Source organism: Pipra filicauda, unplaced genomic scaffold (assembly GCF_003945595.2).
Source record: "Pipra filicauda isolate LSUMZ 115617 unplaced genomic scaffold, ASM394559v2 scaffold160_size1671714_pilon, whole genome shotgun sequence".
NCBI classification, from domain to species: Eukaryota; Metazoa; Chordata; class Aves; order Passeriformes; family Pipridae; genus Pipra; species Pipra filicauda.
Genome location: NW_024104107.1, coordinates 743,588 through 764,922, shown reverse-complemented (window position 1 = coordinate 764,922; position 21,335 = coordinate 743,588). Strand labels below are relative to the sequence as shown.

Sequence of the window (21,335 nt, the reverse complement as noted above, 5' to 3'; positions counted from 1 at the left end):
GGCCAGTTCAACCTTATCCCTTGGGACAACTTTCATTGTTACATTTTCCAGATATCTGGCATTCTTCAGGTTCAACTGCAGCAGTTTCTAATGATTAATAATATGAAAACCTTTGGGAAGTGAAGTAGCAGTAAGTCAGTATAGCAAATGGCTCATTTCTTATCCACTATGTGCCATTACTAAGGCCCTGAATCAGCAGAAGTCTTAAGCATGTACACTGCAATCAGAGACCAAAACAGCTCACCAGGAGAGGTGATCCAGCTATGACCTTTCCCACTAGTGGCTTGAAAGACTCATCCTGGAAGCAATAGTAATGAAGCACGTAGGGAAACTGAGAAAAATTTTGTCTTTTAGTTTGCAAGACCAAGCAATATTTCAGATCTGGTGTCAGTCCAGTTTAGATACAAATGGAACACAATCGAAAATAACCCTTACTAATTCAGAATACTGAAAGAAACCAATGCCTCAGGATGCCATCCAATGTATGTTTTCTCCAGAGGTCCACAGCTCTACCCTGACTCTATGGGGTATCTCACAGTTTTCAGACTCCTTCCTACGGGTGTTACAGCAGTGTGTCTCCTCAAGACTGACAGATTCAAGGCTGCAAAATTGAGAATGGGGTTCCAGGTATAGAGGAGTTTCCTGATCTTGCAAGTCTCAGTTTCATGACAGGAGATACAGAAGCTCTGGGATGGGAATACAGTCCATTGCTGGGTCCAGTGTTATGATCCATGGAAGACACAAGGTCCTTTCCTCTACCCCAGACAGGCATCAGAAGTGAAGTCCTCAGCTCCAGTGAAGTTGGGGTTGGGACTAAACTGTATCTCCAGAACCGGGAAGGTCCAGATCACCAGATACTGGCCAGAGATCTGAACTGAGTGACATCTGATAAGCTTTTGATCCGCCAGTGAATTTGAGGTTTTGAAACTCTCTCACATCGAAAACCCTCTTCCCCTCCTCTTTGGAAGTCATTCAGAACCAGAAGGTTGAAGAGTATAACTGACCTACAAAACAGTGTTTAGGGAAGAAAACATAGCCTGGTAGGTGTCTAGTGTGCTATTATATTTTCCATAATAATTTGTATCAAGCCTCTGCTTTGGGCTCATTTTATAGGAGTACTAGAATGGAAACATTTTTCAAGAGATGCCATAGGAAATGTCACAATTCTCAGTGAAAACATATGTACAGGGTTTATCACAGCCATAAATTGGCAAAACCACAAGGAAGAACTGATCTAAATCTCAGTCCTCAAAATGTCAAATTTAGTTGGCTATGATGAGAAAGAATCACAGTCATGCATAAAAAAAGAAGACATGTCTAACTGGAGTACCTTCAGGGAAACTATTCTAAATACTTTTTGCCTAAAGTGTGCTCCAATGCACACTCCTGTTTTATAGGGCTGTTATGTAAATGTCAGGTACAAAGTGAAACAACATAGAAAAAAAAGGCAAAATTATTCTGAAACTCAGTCAAGTTCAGTGTATTTTGATACCTGCTAGAGTCTGCTACTACTACAGGAACCATATCATGCAAAACTTGTAAGCCTTTTTCTGTGAAACTGAATTTTTACTTTCCATATTCACATTTTTGTTGGGCTTTGCCTGGGATTTCAGTGTAATAGTAACAGACAGCTATAATATTAAAATTTACAGCATCCATCAGACCATGGCAGCCAGGAACCCACAGATCTTAGAGGCTCATTTGTTCTCAGAAAGAACCCAAAACTTAGCGAAGATGAACCTTTTTTTCCTACTTTGACAGTACACCAGGGGGTGAGAAGCCCAATTTGAATAGAAAGTGAGTAAAGTTTCACAGTGCCCACCTGGCTGATACCTCTCCTATAGGCCATGGCATACAACAGTTGTGACTGCTGCTTTCAAATAGCATATGAAAGCAATAAATTTTCTCAAGGATATGCATTGTTTATATATTTCAGCCAGAGTAACAGCATGTCAAACACATGCACAGGATTTCCAAATCCCCTAACAATTGTAACAGTCTCCTCTTTTTTCCCTTCTCACATTTTTTTGTTCTCTTAAATTACAGCATTGTCCCCAGTCCTGCAGCTTTATACCAGAGTAATATTTCTTCGCTGTCGCAAAGACACAACCACCCAAACTACCTGCTGATGAAAACCAGGGCGAACCTAGCAAACCACTGGCAAAGGGAAACTTGACACTGTGATCAGCAACTGTGCTGAGAGATTTTTGCCTCTGATTATGTGGTGGGAATATTCAGGAATAGGGAGCACCCCACTACTTCCATTATGGTTAGTTAGTGGAAACTCTTGAAAATTGAGCTACACATATTCACAGACTCTCATCTAGTACTACTTGTACTATAAACCTAAAGCAGCAGTGAAGGGAACATGAGTGACACACTTGTAAGGCAATGAAGGTGTCCTCAAACACTGCAAGACCAGACTACATCCACATTGGGAGAAGATCTCATACAACCTCTCCCACCTCCATGTCATATTCAGTTATTGTCAGACTCAAGTCAGCTGCAGAAATGAGGAGGTGAGAGGGACTTAAGACAATGACTTTGCCAAAAATTTGACTTGTGAAGGGATCAATTTTATTAAATACATTGAATAACTTAGGTTGAAAAGAAAATGTCCTTTTTTGTATGCTTTTAACGTGCCATCTGCTAAATGGTATATAGAGAGGCTTCTTTCGATTGTCTTCAAAATGAAACTTTCACCTGCTTTGCTTTGAAACAGCATTTTCTGTCCTTAAAATTACTACCATAAAAAAATGTAAGAAAAAAACCTTAAAATATAAGTTTCATGCCAGTCCAGATCAGCTTCTTCCCTTCTTGTCCTCTACCCCTGCAAATCTTTCACTTTCGCCAGCTTTTGGTGCTAGCTAAATATCATGATGCCTGATAGAGAAAATGATTGCAAGGGATAAACAAGCAGTTCTTAGGCAGCTCTCTCTACTACTCACAGCATCTGAATACATAAAAATCCATCTGCAATCCTGAAAATTTCCTCTTAAATGTATTTGTCAGTGCTCATCTTTTTTTGTCCCATAAAATTGTGTTTGAAAGGGGAAAAAAAAAAAAAAGGGCAGCTCAGGTCTCCTGGTAATTATGTTATGCGTATGATGAAACCCTTTTAGTTTAATACTGATAAAAAGAGAGTACAATCTCACAGTTTTCCACTTTCCATTACAATGAAACAATAGGATCTCTTCCAAGTTAAGCAGATTGCTTGTGGAAATGTCTTTTTTTGCAGTGTGCTCAGTTTATTACTTTCTCTTTCAGAGAAACTCTCTGGAGGGAACATCAGCAAGTATGAAAAAAGGGCATTGCCTGGCCTGCTGTGACCCCAAACTAATCAGGTCTCTCGTACCTCAGACTGGCTTACAAGAAGTTCAGACCATTTCTGCCACTGGGGACATTTGTCCCTGTCATCGAATGTAGTTTCATTAGACGTCCAGCAGCACTGCTCATGGCTGTACCAGAAGGCAGACAGGCAGACACCCTCCTTCAGGTCTGTCATCCAATCCACAGCTAAATCTATCACTCCAGCTAATGTGCCTGAGAAATGAAATGCAGAAAAAGAAATATTGGCATTAAAAAATATTAAGTTGCAAGGAAAATATCTTTCATTTTAATATGGGGGGGGAAGTGATTTGGGGAAGTAAAATTCTTTGGGGACACCTTACTGCAGTCCTCCAGTACCTAAAGGGGGCTTATAAGAAAGATGGAGACAGACTTTTTAGCAGGGTCTGTTGCAATAGGACAAGGAGTAATAGTTTTAAGCTAAAAGAGGGTTGGGTTAAACTAGATATGAGGAATAAGTTTTTTACAATGAGGGTAGTGAAACTGGAACAGGTTGCCCAGAGAGATGGACACCCCATCCCTGGAAACATTCAAGATCAGGATGGATGAGGCTCTGAGTAACTTGATCCAGTTGAAGATTTCCCTGCTCATTACAGTAGGGTTGGACTAGGTGACCTTTAAAGGCCCCTTCCAACCCAAACTATTCTATGATTCAATAAATACAAATCTACCAAAGAACTGGGGGAATTAACAAGTTTGTCTGACCCTCAGTGCTTTCTCATAAGTTTTTATTTTAAACATTATCATTTTCATACTGACTGATGGCCAAATAGGGGAGGCATAACCAATGTCAGGCCTGATCTTGCAACCTGTCCCAGGCAGGTGCATGACCTGGCTGAGATACGGAAGACTTCATGTGGGGTCTCTACACACACACTAAGCTGCAGGTCTCAAACCATGCTGTGTATTACAGGGGTAGTGGAGGAGAAGGATAGGTTTGTTTTCCTACAGCATTTCTGGTCCCAACACAGCAACCTTTCAGAAGGATGATTTCATTACAGAGACAACATGGATGCCGAATTTTGACTTATGAACTTAACAGAATGGGGCTTTCCATGTGTGTGTACATTCATTAGCAATCTGGACATGCAGAATAAAATTATCCTTCAAATCCTCCCTGTATCAAACCAACCCTTATTTCAGCCTTTCCCCAGTAATTACACAGAGCTACAGTGACACCCGGTGGCCACCAGACACAGACACAGGTAAACTTGCTGTGCCCAGACACAAAAAAAAGAAAAATTCTAATTTTATAGGGCATTTGCTCATCAGTGATAACAATTTGCCCCAGTATCAGCTCCCTGAGAGCAGATGGGTCCCCACAAATGCAAGAAGAGCAGGAACAGGAGGCTGGGAGCAGCCAGAACACAGACCTGCGTTCTGTCCTATGCCCATACTTTCTGGGAAGAATTAAATCACCAACTTATAGAAGAGTCATTTAGTGTTTTCCAAACCCCTCTCATATACAGTGGAAAGCAGAATTCATATTATCTTTATAAATAATCATTAATATAATTTCAGAAAACCAGTAATGGATTTGAACAGAATTTATCAGTGCACTTCTGCGGGACTAAAACACTGGGGGGGGGGGGGGGAAGCTCTGGAAAATGCGAACTGGTTTGGTTTTATGTTTCCAAAACTTTTAGCTTCATGGCTCCTGCTAAGAATGTAATTACATGAAGCAGGAGTGGGGGCTGATCCCCTTTCCTCTAGCAGCTGGGGGACACAGGTGGGTCCAAGAGCTGGTTTATTTGACCTGGAACTAAAGTTTTCTGCTTTTCATTTCTGTAAAAGGGGGGGGGGAGAAATATATTTCAAATAATTCAGGCAAGTGGAACCTGGTTTTAGTTCCAAAGAACAAAAACACCACCAGTCTTCACAGAGTCTTGCATGTAAGCATATCTTCTTATACCCTTAAGAAGGACACTGGCAAGGACTGGTCACTAGGGTAGCAGTGAAGACTTTTTGTTATATGGAAATAATCTGAAGAACTATACAGATATACTAGACAGGATCACACATAAAAGAAAGGCTGCACAGCACAGTGATGACATCTGTACCAATTATTTTCTTTCATGAAGACCCTCCCTTACTCTTGCTTACTCTCTTCCGTTTTTCCCAAGTTTCTATGGAACCATATTCTTAGATGATGATGAATCATTGTGTTGCTAGCAACTTCAGATTGCATAGCTTCCTGAGTCTTGCAGTAAGCTCTAAATTCTTCTCCAGTTTTCTGAAAGTTTCAGGAAACAAAGAATCCTCATCCCTTGGACATGAGCACCAAATGCTGTGCCTCTTGAATCTCTCGATGGATCTTTAGCATTCTCTGTAGTTACCCCAATCTTCAAAGTTTACATTACTCGTAACCAGGCAATGCATATTAATGCTACCTAGCAGAAGGTGTAGAGGAAGACAGGCTTTTGACATTATTTTCCCCAATAAAGTCAGTAAACATAATGAAGACCAAAAATTCAATTTTCTAATATAAAAAGCTCACAGGAACCTCAGCACCTGTAAGACTTAATTATGCAGCTGATATAATCCCTTTTGCCAAATACTTTGTAATCCACAGAAGGAGGAAAAAGCTATATGCCATATACTACACATGTTTTCCAGAGAAGAACCAAGATTTACTGGCTCAGTGCAGCTACACATGCACAGAGCAACAGAGCCCAATGGCAGGAACACTGGAGAACAAGGATTTCTCTGATTGGCCTCAATGGCTTGTGTTGACTGTGGAGGTGCTGCCTTTGAGGTATTGCACGATCTGAAAGATACAGTTGATAAAATTGGTGGGATTTAGGTTTGTAGATCAGTTAAGCTCACTTTAAACTCCTGGCTGGGTAAATCACCCAAGTGCATCTGGAAACATGTTGGAAACTTTGGCCCCTGCCAGCCCATTCCCCATGAGTCCCACCTTGCTGCTCTCCATCGCCAGCACAGAGGCAGCAGGGTCAGGATGTTCCACGGGACCCTCACACTCTGGGTACTGCTGCTGCTACTTTCCTCTTCCTCTCCCAATCCTTGCCACAATTTCTCCTTGCCTTTGATAATGCGTGGACCCAGCTGCCCAAGAGCTCACCCAGTGTCCATGTGGCTGAGCCAGGCTGCTCTCCATGGAGCAGCAGTAGCTTCTGCCTGTGCAGCAGAAGAGGAACCATGGAGGAGCCAGGCTGGTCCACGCAACCTGGCTGACCATATAGGTACCCTCATAGCAGGCTCTCCTCTCTGAGCAGGCAGCACAAGCAATACTTCAAGTAGAGAGGAAAACAACATGAGGTGCCTCTTGACGGCACCATCAACTTCACCTCCTCCCTCCCCAAACCTGGCTAAGAAACCTCATCCATTCATCAGTTATTCCCCCCCACACTCAACAAAGGGGTGTTGACCCCTTGCTGAGGCTGAGGTGATGACTCTCCATCTTTGCCCTGTCCCAGAAATGCTGAAGGCACAGAGCATGTGTGTCATTTCAATGGCAGGGCTCAGTACAGGTCATGGGTAATTTTTGTTCTCTGGGTGATTCACAAGTCCTTGTCCCAGTGTAAAAAATTACTAATTTGGCTTGACTCCTTGAGGTAAAGCTTATTGCTCTGCACACTTGTCATTGAAAAGGCTGCAGGAGCTAACAGAACTCAGCTGCAGCTTATCCTCAACCTCTATTCCCAAGCTGGAGGTATCAGCATTAGATCTTATCTGAGGTCAGCAGCTCTGGCTTTTGACAACCTTTAGGTTTCAGCATAAGGTTTCATTGCAAACTGGAACTGAATCAAACCTTCTGGGATATTTTTACAAAAATGGGAATGTGTGTATGTATACCACATTCTCTGTATGAGCCAGGGGATTACTGAGGTCACTAGAGCCCTGAAGGGCTTGCTCTAACTTTATTTGTAAGCAGAATTCTCCGTCCCAGGTGAAGCCAACCCTGGCCTTCAGGCAAGATTCAGCAGCCCTGGTAGTACACAATCTATCAAACTCTCTTCCCATCTCACCCTCCCACCAAAGATTTTGTGGAAACAATTACATGTCCACAAAATAACATAATTTGTTATTTCAGCAGTGTTTTCTTGAGTACTTCACTGGTACTTCTGAGGCTCCTAACAACTGTAATAAAAATGTTGATTTGACAGATGTTGAGAAGTAAATTCTCATCACTCCTTGGAAATTGTGAAACTTCACATCATGCTTTTACCAAGCAGCATGACACAAGAGCGCCCTGACCTCACTGAAAAAGCATAAAAAATGGCAGCTGTCTCAGCTTGCTAAGAGAAGTGTAGCTTTCCAAGCTGAAAGATGTGCTTAACTGAGGAGAAGACAGGAGAAATTGAGGAAATTAATGAATTTGCCATGTGAGTTTGAGCAGGCTGTTAAATATGTAATGTCTGTCTGGCCTGGAAGCAGATCTGAAACTGAGTCTGAAACTGTATTTTGCCTCACACATATATAAAGAAGATAACCCAGTGGATACAGCAATTTATAAAGCTTCCCTTTGAGTGTCCACAACCAACATTTTCCCCACATCATATTTTCTACTTGCAAAATTAAGTGATGACAAGAAAAAAAATCCTACCAATAAAATTGACTTCTGTAAATCAAAGATTCAGAAAGTCAAAGTAGCCCACTGAGTGTGAAGCAAAAGCAATAGAAAAAATCCCTCTACTGGTGAACAACATTTTTTCTAGGTCACCACTCAGCGGGAGATTTGCAAGTGGGTATATCTACTAGGGATCACAACTGCATGGATGCAAAGCTGTCTTTTTAGCTTGAAGCATCAGTGGAGAGACAACGAAGTAAAAACAGAAGGAGACAGCACTGCAGCAACTTGGGTGGGATGGTTCAGGCATAACTGTAGCACTAACACATATGTACCTGCCAGTAGTCCTATGAGAAGCATTACAACCCATCCTGACCAGGCGTCCAGCAAACTCTTGATGAACTCCCATATGGATTCTTTACTTTTGCTTGTAATCTGAAATTAAACACAGATATGTTGCTGATTCAGGCTGACACAGTTTTAGAGTACAATGTGTAAAATAATTAAACTCCCAGACTTTGTACACAATTTCTCTACTCCCCAATGTCCCAATCATTTTTTTAGAGCTGCTCTGCTGATTAAGTTGCAGCAGCCCTTTCATATTTACAAACTCAAGACATCCCACATCCATATCTTTAGAATTCCTCCTCAAGTCATACAACAAGACAGGAAGCAATAACTTCGGAAAACTGCTTGTTTTCCTCACTACCAGGATGGCTGTGACCAGGGACTGTGATGCAACAAAGCCTGACACCGTTACCTTTCGATGGCGGTCAGTGTCCCGTGATTTCTCTCGCAGCCAGTCAATGGTATGGAAATCTTCATAAGTTCCAACATCAGGGAAAGGCTCATCCAAAAAATCCATTAGGTTGCCCGAACCATTCATGTCGCCTGCATTGACCATATTAGGATCTGTATGTAGAGGAAAAACAAGTATGTCAATAAATTCATGCAAAAATGACTGTTACCTCCTTTAAAAGTCAAGTCCCAAAGTAGTGGCTACTATGACAAGCTCCAGAAAAGGCTGACAACGTTCCCGATGAGAGGAGTAGCATGAGACTTTGTTAAATGGGATAGTTTAGGCACAGAGGGTTAGATTCATACAACTTAACTTCAGCCATCTAAAAGTTTGGTAGGTACCACCTGGGCTGCTTCTAGAGACAGTGAAAGATAAGTGTAAGGGTGTGTGGCAGCAGAGCGCCTGCTCCTTTAAAGGTATATGGCCAAGGACCTATTTCAATAATAAGCATTCAATAAGCATAATGAGCAAAGGAGGAAGCCTGAACAAGAACATTCAGGGACACAAAAGAAATGCAAATTATAAGGGAGGAGGTGGTAAGAACCAAACCTGGATGAGGGCATGTGGGAGCGCGAGAATACCTATTCCAGCAAAGTTGTCTGGTTAGGGTTGTTGCCAGTTGGAAAACTATGGGGAAAAGGGGGAAATCAGAATCAAAATATACAGAGACATAGACCTGACAAAGCAAATGTGAAGACCTTGACCAGAAACAAACCTCACCACTCATACTAATTGAAGTGCTAATAACTGTGTGTCTGCCTCTGGAATACAGGCTCAGCTACCAGTTGAATCTGCACAAGAGAAACTGGCAGCCATGTTCCCCAGCATGGGCACAGACTCTGGGCCTGTGAGAGCAGCAGCAGCTGGGCAGGGGTCTCTTGGGTTGGGACAGTTGAAGGATGCAGCCGTGTGCCTCTAACAAAGTGTTGCTCTAAAGAGTGGTTAATCCTATCCATCCTAAAATAGGTGCCTGAGAAATGGGATCTTCCAGAGAATACCTAAGGTTTGTAATCTGAAATGGCACACCTAAAAAAGTCTGTTATCATGGAATTCCAAGGAAAAAACCCATGAAAACGCATGAGAAAATGGGGACAGATACAGACTTTAGAAGTTGTATAGAACAAATTGCAGAGCCTGTAGCTCCTTGACGGACATGAGATAACTTTGCTGGTCACTGATGAAGCCAGTATGGTACCAATGGTTGCTACCAACTTTCCTCCAACAAGTACAGGAATGGGGATGTCACAAGTAAAGAATTTGGATCTTTGAATCTGTGAGGAAATTTCCCAATTCTGTAATTGGAACAGGCAGAAACACGGCAGATAAGCTTTTAATTGACTGTCCATACACCATGATACTTCACTCGGCTCCCTTTATTTGCTGCCTTTTTTTCCCCACTCTCCCCATTTTCAACTATTTTACTTGAAATGCCTCCATTTAATTTTTTTGCCCTGGTGGAGATTTAACAGTGTAATAAATGTGAATATTCAGCTTTGTCAGTGTCTGCTCTTTGCACTTCACCATGTAGAAATTTTGGATGACACAATGTGCTGAGCACAAGCAGCTGAAAAAAGCATTATATTACAGGCAACCAGCAGGTCACCATTGTAACACTAAAGAAGCCCTTTAAAGTGTGGAAATCAAGTAATCTCCAAGTAACCTCGTGGCACGTTTGTCTGGAAGAGAATCAAGCAAGGGAGTAGCAGCCTGGGGAAGGAAACTGAAAGCAGAGCAGGTGTCCTACACAAAGCTGTGGAGCACAAACAAGCTGCTGCAGGACTGAGGTGATTTAAAAATCAGAAGTTAAAAGGAGTGACAATTGAGAACAGTAATACTTTGCCAAAGAGGTGAGAGCACACTCCTACATTTGCTAAGTGAAATGAGAATCTGAAGGTGGGATGATGTGGCTGACTGCAGGTAGATAAAGTTGCAAGAGGGCCTTGAGCCCAGTGTCTTCCCAGGACTGGAACAGGAAGCTGAAATGAGGTGAAAGGATTAGACTGTGCTATTATTTTGCAACACTGTGATATTTTGCAGACCAGTTAATTCACCTTATTCTTCCCATACAGCAAAGAAGGACCTGTAAAGAACATGCAGCTCGGACTGCTCACTTGCACGAGGCAGCCCCAACCCGCTAAATAAACAAACTTCTGGGAACTCTAGTATTGAAAGCACTGGCAAGTTTTCCTTCATACCACAAGAAAATTACCCAACATGTTAGTTATATCACATAAAAAATAGCTTTTTAAGTATGTTGTCAGTGCCCAGCACATGACAGTATTGTGATGGATAACACCAGGCCAGACCACAAGTATGTAGGATAATTACAATCTCAGCCTGAATCTACCCCAAAAATACGTGCTATACAACACGTCCAGGGAGAGAAAAAATGTGCTAGAGACCACAGGGCCATGGAAGACTAAGAAAACAAATAAGCTTTGAACTCTAGATAGCATATCAGTACCTGGAAGTTGCAGTGAACTGGATGATTATCAGCCATAAAGTTCACTTCAGGTAGTATGCTTTTGAAAGCAGAGATGTGATATCTGATTATGCAAAATCCAATTTTAGTAAAAAAACCACAGTTTTTTAGTACTACAGAGTGTCCATCTTATGTCCTAGCACTAAGCACCGTAAGTATCCCTTTCTTTCTCTTTATTTTGCATTTATTTCTCTCACTGCACTTCAGCATTCGTAAAAATCTACAAAGTTTATTTCAGGATAAGCTAACTTGCCCTCTTAGACAAGCTTGCAGAGATGCTTTCAGTTCTGCCAGCAGAACTGGAGCCTTACTCCAGTTACAGATAATAATTTAATAACTTAGTTAGAGATATTTAATACACAAAAATTAAGGGCCAATTAATCTCATCCAAGCTTGAACTGTAGCCAGGTGTACTGCAGCAATACACTCTGGACACTAAAATCTAGGCTGCTTTCATAGCTGAGGAGAGGAAGTGAATTATTTATATTAGAATGAGACAGATTGTTTCCCAGAAGTGATAATTTCTGTTTATTGATCACAAAGAGATGTCAGAGGTAGACATCTTCATCTGATCACTACCAATTGAAAAGAAAACATTGCAACATAATGACATGCAGAATTAGTAACAAATGCATCTCCTCACACTTGAGCATCTAAGAGATTTGGATGCTCTGACAGAGCTTATATACACTGAAAGGTGTTAAGTCTTGCTGAGGAATTGTCTGACATATGCATTTTGCCCCTTTGTTGTTCCATGTCTTACACGTCCTTGTTGTCCTTCCCACTACTTTTTCAGATGCTGATGCAACATAATTTGTGCAAGGGCTAATGTTTCCTGCTTAGTCCCCATATTCTTTTTCTAATAATTTCTGGCATCCCACCAACTTTTCCTAGGGCAGACATCCAACATTTTCACTGAGCAGCCTGCCATGACTCCCTGAGAAACAACAGCCAGTTTGGAGCCCATCATTCTGTGATCTCTTAGGGACATTTTCCCCTTTGCTTAGACTTTATCAGTTTTGAATTCCATCGGTCATTTTATTCCCTACAATACAATAGCTCTTCAGCTCTTAAGAGCCAGCTCTCATTTTTACTGACTAGTTTAGTGTATCTATAACTGAACATTTGCGTCAACACTCCGCTTTAACAATTGCAAATAGGTTCTTTCTAGAAACTGAACTAGAAAACAAAGAAATCTGACTGAACTACATACCTCTAGAACTCAGAGGGTTCAGATTAACAGATTTCCCTGGATTTAGACCCATGCCAGACTACCATGATCCTGTAGATGGAGCAAGGTCCCGGCAGGGATCCATTCACAAATCATGAGAGGTCACAGTACTAGTCCAGCACTTGTGCCTCCTGATAGATGCTCTCCTGGCTACCACATAACCCTAGATATCTTCTGGAAATCTTGGGCCAGATCAGCTTGATGGTCAGTCCCTGATCTCCCAGCTAGCCATGCCTGGCACACAGTATTCTGAAGTCAGAAAGAAAGAACTGTTACCCTACAAATGTCAAATGCATGAGAGCAGCTGGAAGTAAGGGCCAAAAGAGCAAGTCCAAAGATTAGCCTGTGAAGCTTTATGACTGCAGAAAGCCAGATAATTTTTAAGTAATCACTGAAACCTCCTACATAAATAAAGTCAAGAATAGATTCATGCAAACAGCCTAGAGAAGCCAGGGTGTGAACAACACTGGGAGCTGCTGATGGATCGGGACATGCCAACAAGCACAGCAGGTACTGCATGGACACAAGGCCTGTTCTGTTACATTTACTCACTTCTTGTTCAAGAACCAAAAGGTAGTAGTATTATTATATTAGGGTCACGTTTTTTCTGCAAGTCTCACAGTGAGGAAACTCATCATGTGATTAGGATCAGCTGTATGATACACTGCAGCTTGGAGGTAAGTTTTATACAAGAGCGATAAATTGCATTTACAGTGAAAATGCTGACAAACTCCCAGCTTTAGAGCACTGTTACAGCATGTGCAAATGTAAAAGCCACAGCTAGAAGAGTTCTATCAGTGAACTGACATTCTAGGCAGTATGCTGACTGACTGATCAGATCTGAAATGTATTTGACATGGCAAGAACAGACTAAAACATCCCATGGTTCAAAGGGGCAGAAAAGTATACTGATGGAAAACAACTAGCTGAACAGTCATCAAAGGAAAAGTCTTGGCCCTGGCCTATGGCTCCTAGACATGCTAGTTCCATGCTATGTTCTCCTCATCCTGTTTTCTGTTTTAATTGGACACATTCACTGAGGCAGGCAGTATGATTTTTAATGCAATTCCAACAAGTTTCAAGTTACTTTCAACAGATCACAGTTACTGAATTACTTCAACACTTCAAATGTTTCTAGCAGATGAATGTCCACCTGTGTGCTTTCATCTATAGGCTGTTTTCCTTGAAGATGGCAGTGGGGATGTTCTATGTGAAACATGACAGTATGCAGGCAGCAAAACATACCTCTATTCTGCTGTAGCATAAGGAATAAGTGAACGTGGCAAGAGGCTAGGAGAAGAAAGCAGAAGCATAAATGCCAGTTGCAAGTTCCTCAATTCACATTTGGAGTGACTTTTTCAGGGCGTCAAAAGCATCACCTGCTCCATCTCTTCCAAACGTGTCACGCATCAGCCAACACACAAAAGGAGAATAAGGCACATCTCAGGGCTTTTCTATGCTCTAGTACCAATATACCTACAGTGATGAAACAGAAGAGATGCTACTCCAGATACAAAGCTTTTGAAGCGATTCAAGGTCATGTCAATCATGACTCCATGAGAGTTGAGCCCACCACTGACCTGAATAGTTGGATGAGCTGTGTTCATGTGGCATGACATGACAGCAGCTACTGCACAAATGAAGGAGCACGGGGGCTGTGAAAATCCTTGGGATTTATTTTCTGTATTACTCAGTAATGAACAATGCAATTTTACTGGCAATCATCACAAGATGCCTTCATACTGACAGATGTTTTGCCACGCTCTGTGCCTTTAATATTTGTATTGACTATTCCAAGTACCAAGTTCTCAAAACACCCCAGCATGGTGCCCCAGTCTCATGGCCATTAACTGCTCAATGTGATCTGTCAAGCAAAGGCACCTCATCCCGAGAGCCGAGTGCTCTGCCAGCATCCATCCGTCCCCCATCTCAAGGGATTCAGACCTAGTCACAGAGACGGACACAGAGCACTCTCCACCCAGGGCTTGAACTGAATAGGATGTCAGTGCTGCCAGCAGAGTGAGCTGAATCAGAGAATCATAGAACAGTTTGGGTTGGACGAGTCAGCGTTCAGAAAGAGCCATAAAAGGATAAGGCTGAGGGAGAAAGTTCCTAGAGCTGAGCATGGTTACGCCACAAGTCTTCACTACCACCTAGCCAGAGAAAATGGTCTGACAGTTTAGGAAGTAGAAAGCAAGATTATTAACAGGGTCACCATGAAAGACATGAATGAAAAGTACAGAGAGATGATTAGGGGTGTATGTCTTTTGGGGAGGGGTCAGAGACCAAGATCAGGAGCCAAGAAGGCCAAGGGGGTGTGGATGTAACTCCCCTTCCACCACCTGCCATGTAGGAGATGACCTAGAAACATCAACACAACATTGCACAGGATATAGGAGGTAGATAAACAGTTATGAAACAAGAAGTAAGATGCTGTTGGGTGATTTTACAAGGAAGATATCTTCAGCAAAGCAAGCAGGCTGAATCCCCAGAAAGTTAAATGAGTAATTTTCTATAGAACGAAAAATATCTACAGGCAATTTAAGACTGTTCAACTTAGAAGCTTCAGACTGAACAAACCAATTGAGCTATTGACCTCGTGTCTTAATGATGGAGTTTTAAAAAGATGTTAAAATCTTGAATCAGAGAAATCTAGTTCAGACTCCTGAAAATAATCAGAAAACGCTGAACCCACTTACAGACTTTTTTGGAAACATAATATGGTACATAAAAAGCAACAAATAGTTAAACTGGGAAAATACAGAGGGAAAATGGGTATTAAAATGCCTTTCCTACAATTCAAGGGCTAATTTCACCACCTCCATATACAAGTAAATAGCCCTGCAAACCCTCAGACGCCCACCACACTAGCACAGGCAGGCTGTAGTATGGGAAACAGTACTGTAAAATATTGCAGCATTTTACTGTATGGCCCCACCACCACATATTAGACAGTTTCCTGCTATGATAGTCTGGGCAAGCTAAACACAGTCACATCTTTGATGTGCAGCTTTACCCTGCATAACCTCTACAGAAAAAATCATGAAGCCAACAGAAGAGCTCAAAAAACACAGGGCACCAGATCACAAGGGAGAGGGCCTGGGAGAGAAGAGGAAGGTAGGAGGGAACATTTGAGATAAATGGCAGAAAACTGAGGCCCAAAAGACTCCTCCAGAACAAATCACGGCCTTCAGCCACTCCTCAGTCACGACACAAGCTTACAGAGTGAACACAGAGAAGATAACAGTGCTGTCCAGGAGCACAGGCAAAGGGAGGCATGAGGGGACTTGGAGTGCACCAGTACACCTCAGGAGCTGATAACCAACTGTCAGGGCTTCCCCACCCTCCCATGACAGCCTGATTCCCTCTACTCCTTTTCTCCTACTGAGAGGCATTCTCTTCCTCTGAGGGGCAAACCTCACCCCAGCATCCTGCTTCCTGTTCCTTCCCGTGATGACTCTCCTTTTAGAAACCAATTCTTTCTGATATGAAATATCATGTGCCTGCTCCCCATTTGAGTTTTCTTGGAAAGTCTGAGCAAAATTAGTGCAGCTGCTGAGTTATGTCAGAAAGAGAAGGGAAAAAAAAATCCCAGCACTTTCCTACCAGCTTCAAGTGGAACTTTTGCCAAAGTTGGCTACATATTAAAAAAATGTTAAACTCACATCTCTCTTTCCAGCAAGTCTTAAAGGTCCCTCCAATAAATTTACTTGTTAGTGCAGATGTTGGGGTTGTGGAAAAAGCAGGAGGGAAGCAATGCTGACTCTGGAACATCCATCTGCAGTTTTCAAACTGATTTGAAAAATGTCTATTACAAGACACCCCTCTGCTAACAACCCAGCAGCTTGGGCAGATGAGCTCCGCAGGCTGTATCAACCCCCCACATCCTTAGTTCTTGAAGGAAACAAGATTTGATTAGGAAAACTCTGAAAGCCTTCAGCATCTGGGGTAAACTAAAATTCAGGAGACAGGACAGACTGGAAATCAGGCTAACAGTGTAGCAGCATGTATGGTTTCTATTCTTGGTTTCCCTCAAGTCCTCTGCCTCACAAAAAGAGGGGAATTTCCCTTCTGAACCAACTGGTTTTACTGCCACAGAGCTCTAAAGCCATAGCTGTAGGGTCATGGGTGCTACCCAGTTTTCCTCCTCGTGCCACACACAGCTGAACTTTGCACCATCAGATTTGGGTTTCCAGTGCTGCTCTTTGCCTCTTCATTCAGAAAATTGTAAGACTATGGCAGAAAAAAGAGTAAGAAAGGCAAATACTTTCAGAGAGAACAGAGTTGCAGTCAGAAGGGAATGCCCAGGTATGTAGTTACTCCTAAACAGCTCTCTCCTTAAATGGGTGTTCAATGGCATTAAACAACGCCTCTCACTAAAAACCTTTTTAAGCCTTCAGTGTGAAATAAAGCTGATAAACCTGCATTAGAAAACCATTAAACTGTTCTAACATGTCACTTCTCATGATTTGAGTGGAGGCAGTGAGTCACTGACACACAGATGGAGGGTAATGTTTTCCTGTTTGCAGGGCACTGTTTTTCACTGCTGTGTTTGATGCTGATGGGCTGCACAGCTACAGACAAGTTACTTCATCCCGCTGAGAGGAAGCTCCCATTTCTGCAAGATGGGGAAACCTTTTCCTTGGGGTGATGCTTAAGAGCAAAATGTAAGAAGTGTTTTAGGAATAGCAGCCTACCGTAATCCTGCCAGAGTTCTCTTTCAGCATTAACAATCGTGTGTGATTTTTTTTTGGTTCTGCTGGACTAGAGATGAGGCAAACTGAGAAAACCCAACATCTGGTGTGCATGTATGCACATACATACACAAAAATGAATTAGACACCTACTCTACAACCTGATCCCATTTCACTAAATGGAAAAATGAACACGTAACCCCCTCCTGGGTACCCAGCAAGGTGCAGTGTGATGGCAAAAGCAAACTGGAAAAGGACTGGTACCTACAGGCACTACGCTGCTGTTGGAGGACTGTGCACCATGCTGAGCTAAGAGCTGTTCAAACCTGAGAGGCTCCTGCAACACAACACTGGCCACTAAGACATGAGATGGCCCTGAGCCATGGGTGAGATGGAGGTCAGGAGCCCTCCCTTCCCCCTGCAATAGCACTGGGTTACAGTCATGATCCTGCTCACTTTCCCCTCCAGGCCAACAAACAACAGCTTCATGATGAAGCAGCTCCCAGGCCCAGGAGGTTACAGCACTCCAGAGAGCCCAGTTGCTCCAGGCAGATAGGAAGGACTCAACCTCAGGGAAAATGCTCCCCATCTCCTTCTTCTCCTCTGGGCCCTGCTTAAAAGCCACCACCACTACCTTTGAAAAGGTACAATCTTTACAAGGCAGGCCCCAATGAGCACAGGGGCTGAGCACGCACAGCCACATGTTGGAGCCCCAGCATAGCATCCTGGTGCTGCCAGGGAGAGCACCTTCCAGCTGGGGATGTCTCCAGGGTCACCCTTTTATACTAAGTAATTCTTAAAGTCCTTACAGTTGACCCAGCATACATAGAAGGTTGGTGCCTTCTCTTGTTCCACAAAGGATGTCTGACTCAAATCGGGAGATCAAGAGAACCACTGCCTGGAACATATTTCCATAGGGCATTCAGACATGATCTAGAGCAGGAGAAAACCCATCACACTTGGAGAACCCAAGGGTGGCAGCCCTGCTGTGCTGTTCACATAGGCAAAGAGCCGAGCCTCAAATGTGCCTGGTGAGCAAGAGCACGGCTCCACCCACAGCCAGTGCTGGAGGGAATTGAGCCAGCCTTGGCTCCAGAGGGAATCAAGGAGAAACCTAGCATAGGCACCAATGCAAACCATGCAGCAACACCTTTGCACTTCTATCACTTCAGAGGCTCAATCTTGAAAAACCAGGAGAGGTTCTGTTGGAGAAAATATAAAATTGAAATTCAGTTTTCATTTCTGTTTGGAACAACCCTTGTCCTTTCCTACTTCATTTCAATAATTCATTAACTACTTTCTCCCCCTGGCCCTGCCTTATTTTCTGATCCTGACACTACTGCATATCTGATCACTGGAAACCAGAATTCATCTTTCACTAGGATGTACAACCTACTTCAGCATGGGAGAGCAAAAATCTCCCCCCTGAATGTATAGGTGAGCACAAAGAGATTCTAGGCCTGCCAAATTTTCAGATTTTTCCAATAGTGGGAAAAATTTATTTGAACAAAGAACAGGATTTTGAAGAATAAGAAAACTTCCTGCAGATTGGGAGTGAAAAGTCACCTGACTCTCTGCCTGGTGAAGCTGTGGCTGAGTCATCCTCTGGTCTCTGGCAAAGGCACAGAATTATTTATCAGAATTGTAAAAAAAAATTACAATTTTCTTTTCTGACTAGTAGAAGCTCAAAAATTAACTTAGTTTCTCAGATTGTAACATTTGCATTAGAATGAATTTTTAGAAGTTTAAAAATTTTAAACCCCTTAAATATTTTTAAAAAGCTATACAGAAAAAAAAACACAGAAGAGTCACCATTTTTTCCTTCGCAGATATATATTCAGGTATTTGAACAGAGCGCACAATTAAACATCCACACCAGGAAAACAGACCCTGGACTTTGCTTCCACAAATATAAATTCCAAAAACACAGTGTAGCATGGATTTTTCAGCCATTTGGTGATTGGCATTTTGCAAAGAAGTAAAAATCTGCTTGTCACCTCCTGTGTTCCTTTTGGGAAAGGATTTCTCATGTTTCTATTGGACAACAAGGAAAAACCTACCTTACAGTACAGCAAATTATGCAGGAAACCTGCCGGACTAGGTACTCTGAAACCACATCAGCAAAAATTAACAATAAAGGAAAAGCCTCTTTCCCCAAATACACTTCTTAGCCCCTCAAGCAAGTTAATCCTCATTCCTTTATAAGCTTAGATACATCTATTTGTAAAAAAACAACTTCCTTTAGGCATCCAGGAAAAAAAAAAAAAAAGCAGGGAATGAAGAAAACACTATTGCTGCTCTCTCTTTACACGACTAAATGATGGCTGCTCACGTAAATACAGAATTCTGCAGACACCCGAAGGAGCCATCAGAAAATACAGGGAACAAAGGGCCTTCTTCAGCTATAAAGCTCCATCTGGCAGCATTTCTACTGGAGATGTCAGCCGGGAGATCAGCACAGAGCCAGCAGGCAGCCTCTGCACCTGCAAACGCTCTGCCTGCAGAGAAACTGTGCCGCTTTATTTTCCAGCAGAAACTCTGCCCGACAGAGCTGGAGCTCTAGGACACTAGCACGAGAGCAACCAGCAAATCATTTTTCCGAAGAATTATGTTGCTTACCTGCAATGCAACATCATTTAGCCCAATCCCAAAGATTTTAATAGCATCCTTTCTGGGGTGGTATGGCTGCAACAGCAGTGATGTCATGGGGAGGAAGCGGTAACAATCATGTGACTGCATCCTCCGTCTATAGGATATCTGATCAGAGGGAGACGGACCAGCTTGCAATCCTGCAGGATTAAACTGCAAGCCTCTTTACCCTGCCCTACCTATTCAGTCACCATTAGAACGTGTGCTGCTTTTTTCCCCTCCCTAGCCCGAGCTAATTGTTCTGTGCATTTTTTTTTTCTGCAACAGCAAAAACATTCACGTTTTCACGAGGAAAAAGCACGGTGAGTATGCTACGTGCAAGCCAACAAGTATTCCTCTTGACTCTGCAGCAACACCCAGGTTGCTGCTCTATGAAATATGTAATCACAGCAGCTTGGAAATGAGACAAACCACAATTTCACCATCTCTCGCATTTTTCCTTCTCCCTACGCTCCATGTCAAGTTTATCCAGACTGACTTCCCTCCATCTTCTGTATCATATTCATACTTTGCAAACTTCTCTCAAAGGTTTCATCCCTGTTACCTTCACTTCTTCATTCTCCTCACCATCCATTCATCCCTCCACTTGCAGCCTTCTGCCTTTTCTTCAATGCAACAGTCATTGCTTGAAAGATCCTCTTCTATATGCCAGCCTACTTTTCCTTTTCAAAATGTCTGCTTAAGCTTTCCCAAATATGTAAAAGCTACAACATTCTAAAATATATAAAAAACCTCCCCACAACAATTAGCCTATCAGGTTTTAGTTAACTGAGTATTACACCTCAGAACTGTATTTTTGGTTTGTGGGTTTTGGTTGGTTTGTTGTTTGTTTGTTTGTTTGTTTTGAGGTGTAAGTGGGGTGTTTGAGAGTTTTATCATAACAATGTATTTGATTTCTACAAGATAAGAATCTACAAAGTTCTGATTTGCACAAATTTTGTACAAGCCACTAGGATTATATTCTGCAAGACAGAGGTTGTAACTGGTTTTGTGAAGCCCACGTACGTGTTTATACACGTGCAGTGCGCTCTATTTCAGGCCATTCACCTGTATTGGAATATTGCACAGACTGGTTTTACCCTTAGGGGTATCCAGGCTCATGCTTTGTGTTTCCAAGCAGATGCGACAGCCAGGTAGAGGGAGGTCTTGCACAAGGACCCATGAAAATATCCACAGGTGACTGAAGGTCCACACGTGACTTCAACTCACTTCAAAGGTGAAGGAATGCAGTTCTGGAAGACCTTTTTGTCCCAGTGTGTTTGAGTAGTAATTTATGGATGTGCCGTGCAAGCAGCCCAGCCAGCAAAGCAAGCCAGCTGATATCGGGTGTACAAAACCTTTTTTGTTGTGAATGGCCACATGGCTCTTTCCAACTTTTGTCTGTGAGCTGAAGAAAGTTCCTGTACTCCTTACTTCTGACTGGGACTTCCAAAGCAGAAGCCACATGCTGGATTTTATTGTGAAATGTGAACAATTAGCTTGCTACATCTGAAGTTCCCACACCTTTCTGGAGCAAGGAGCATGCCTTTAGAGAAGAGATTTGATTATGCCCTTCACACACAGCACTGCAGATCATAGTCCTCTACCACTCATAGATCAGT

The 21,335-nt window shown here is 42.5% G+C and overlaps 1 protein-coding gene across 2 annotated transcripts in view; it reads right to left on the bottom strand.

Moving 5' to 3' along the window:
• Positions 1–19,809, bottom strand: part of CLCN4 (chloride voltage-gated channel 4) — a 39,948-nt gene extending 20,139 nt beyond the window's left edge. Inside the window, exons 1-4 of one of the 2 annotated variants that reach the window (XM_027735285.2) lie at positions 19,705–19,809; positions 8,640–8,791; positions 8,215–8,314; positions 3,356–3,543 (exon numbers count right to left, since the gene is read on the bottom strand). In XM_027735285.2, the coding sequence (XP_027591086.1) occupies positions 3,356–3,543; positions 8,215–8,314; positions 8,640–8,783 (432 nt within the window). In that variant the 5' untranslated portion in view covers positions 8,784–8,791; positions 19,705–19,809. Of the gene's footprint in view, positions 1–3,355; positions 3,544–8,214; positions 8,315–8,639; positions 8,792–13,636; positions 13,776–19,704 lie in introns of those variants that run through there. The other variant, XM_039379245.1, reaches the window with a different exon arrangement.
• Positions 19,810–21,335: the final 1,526 nt, after the last annotated feature.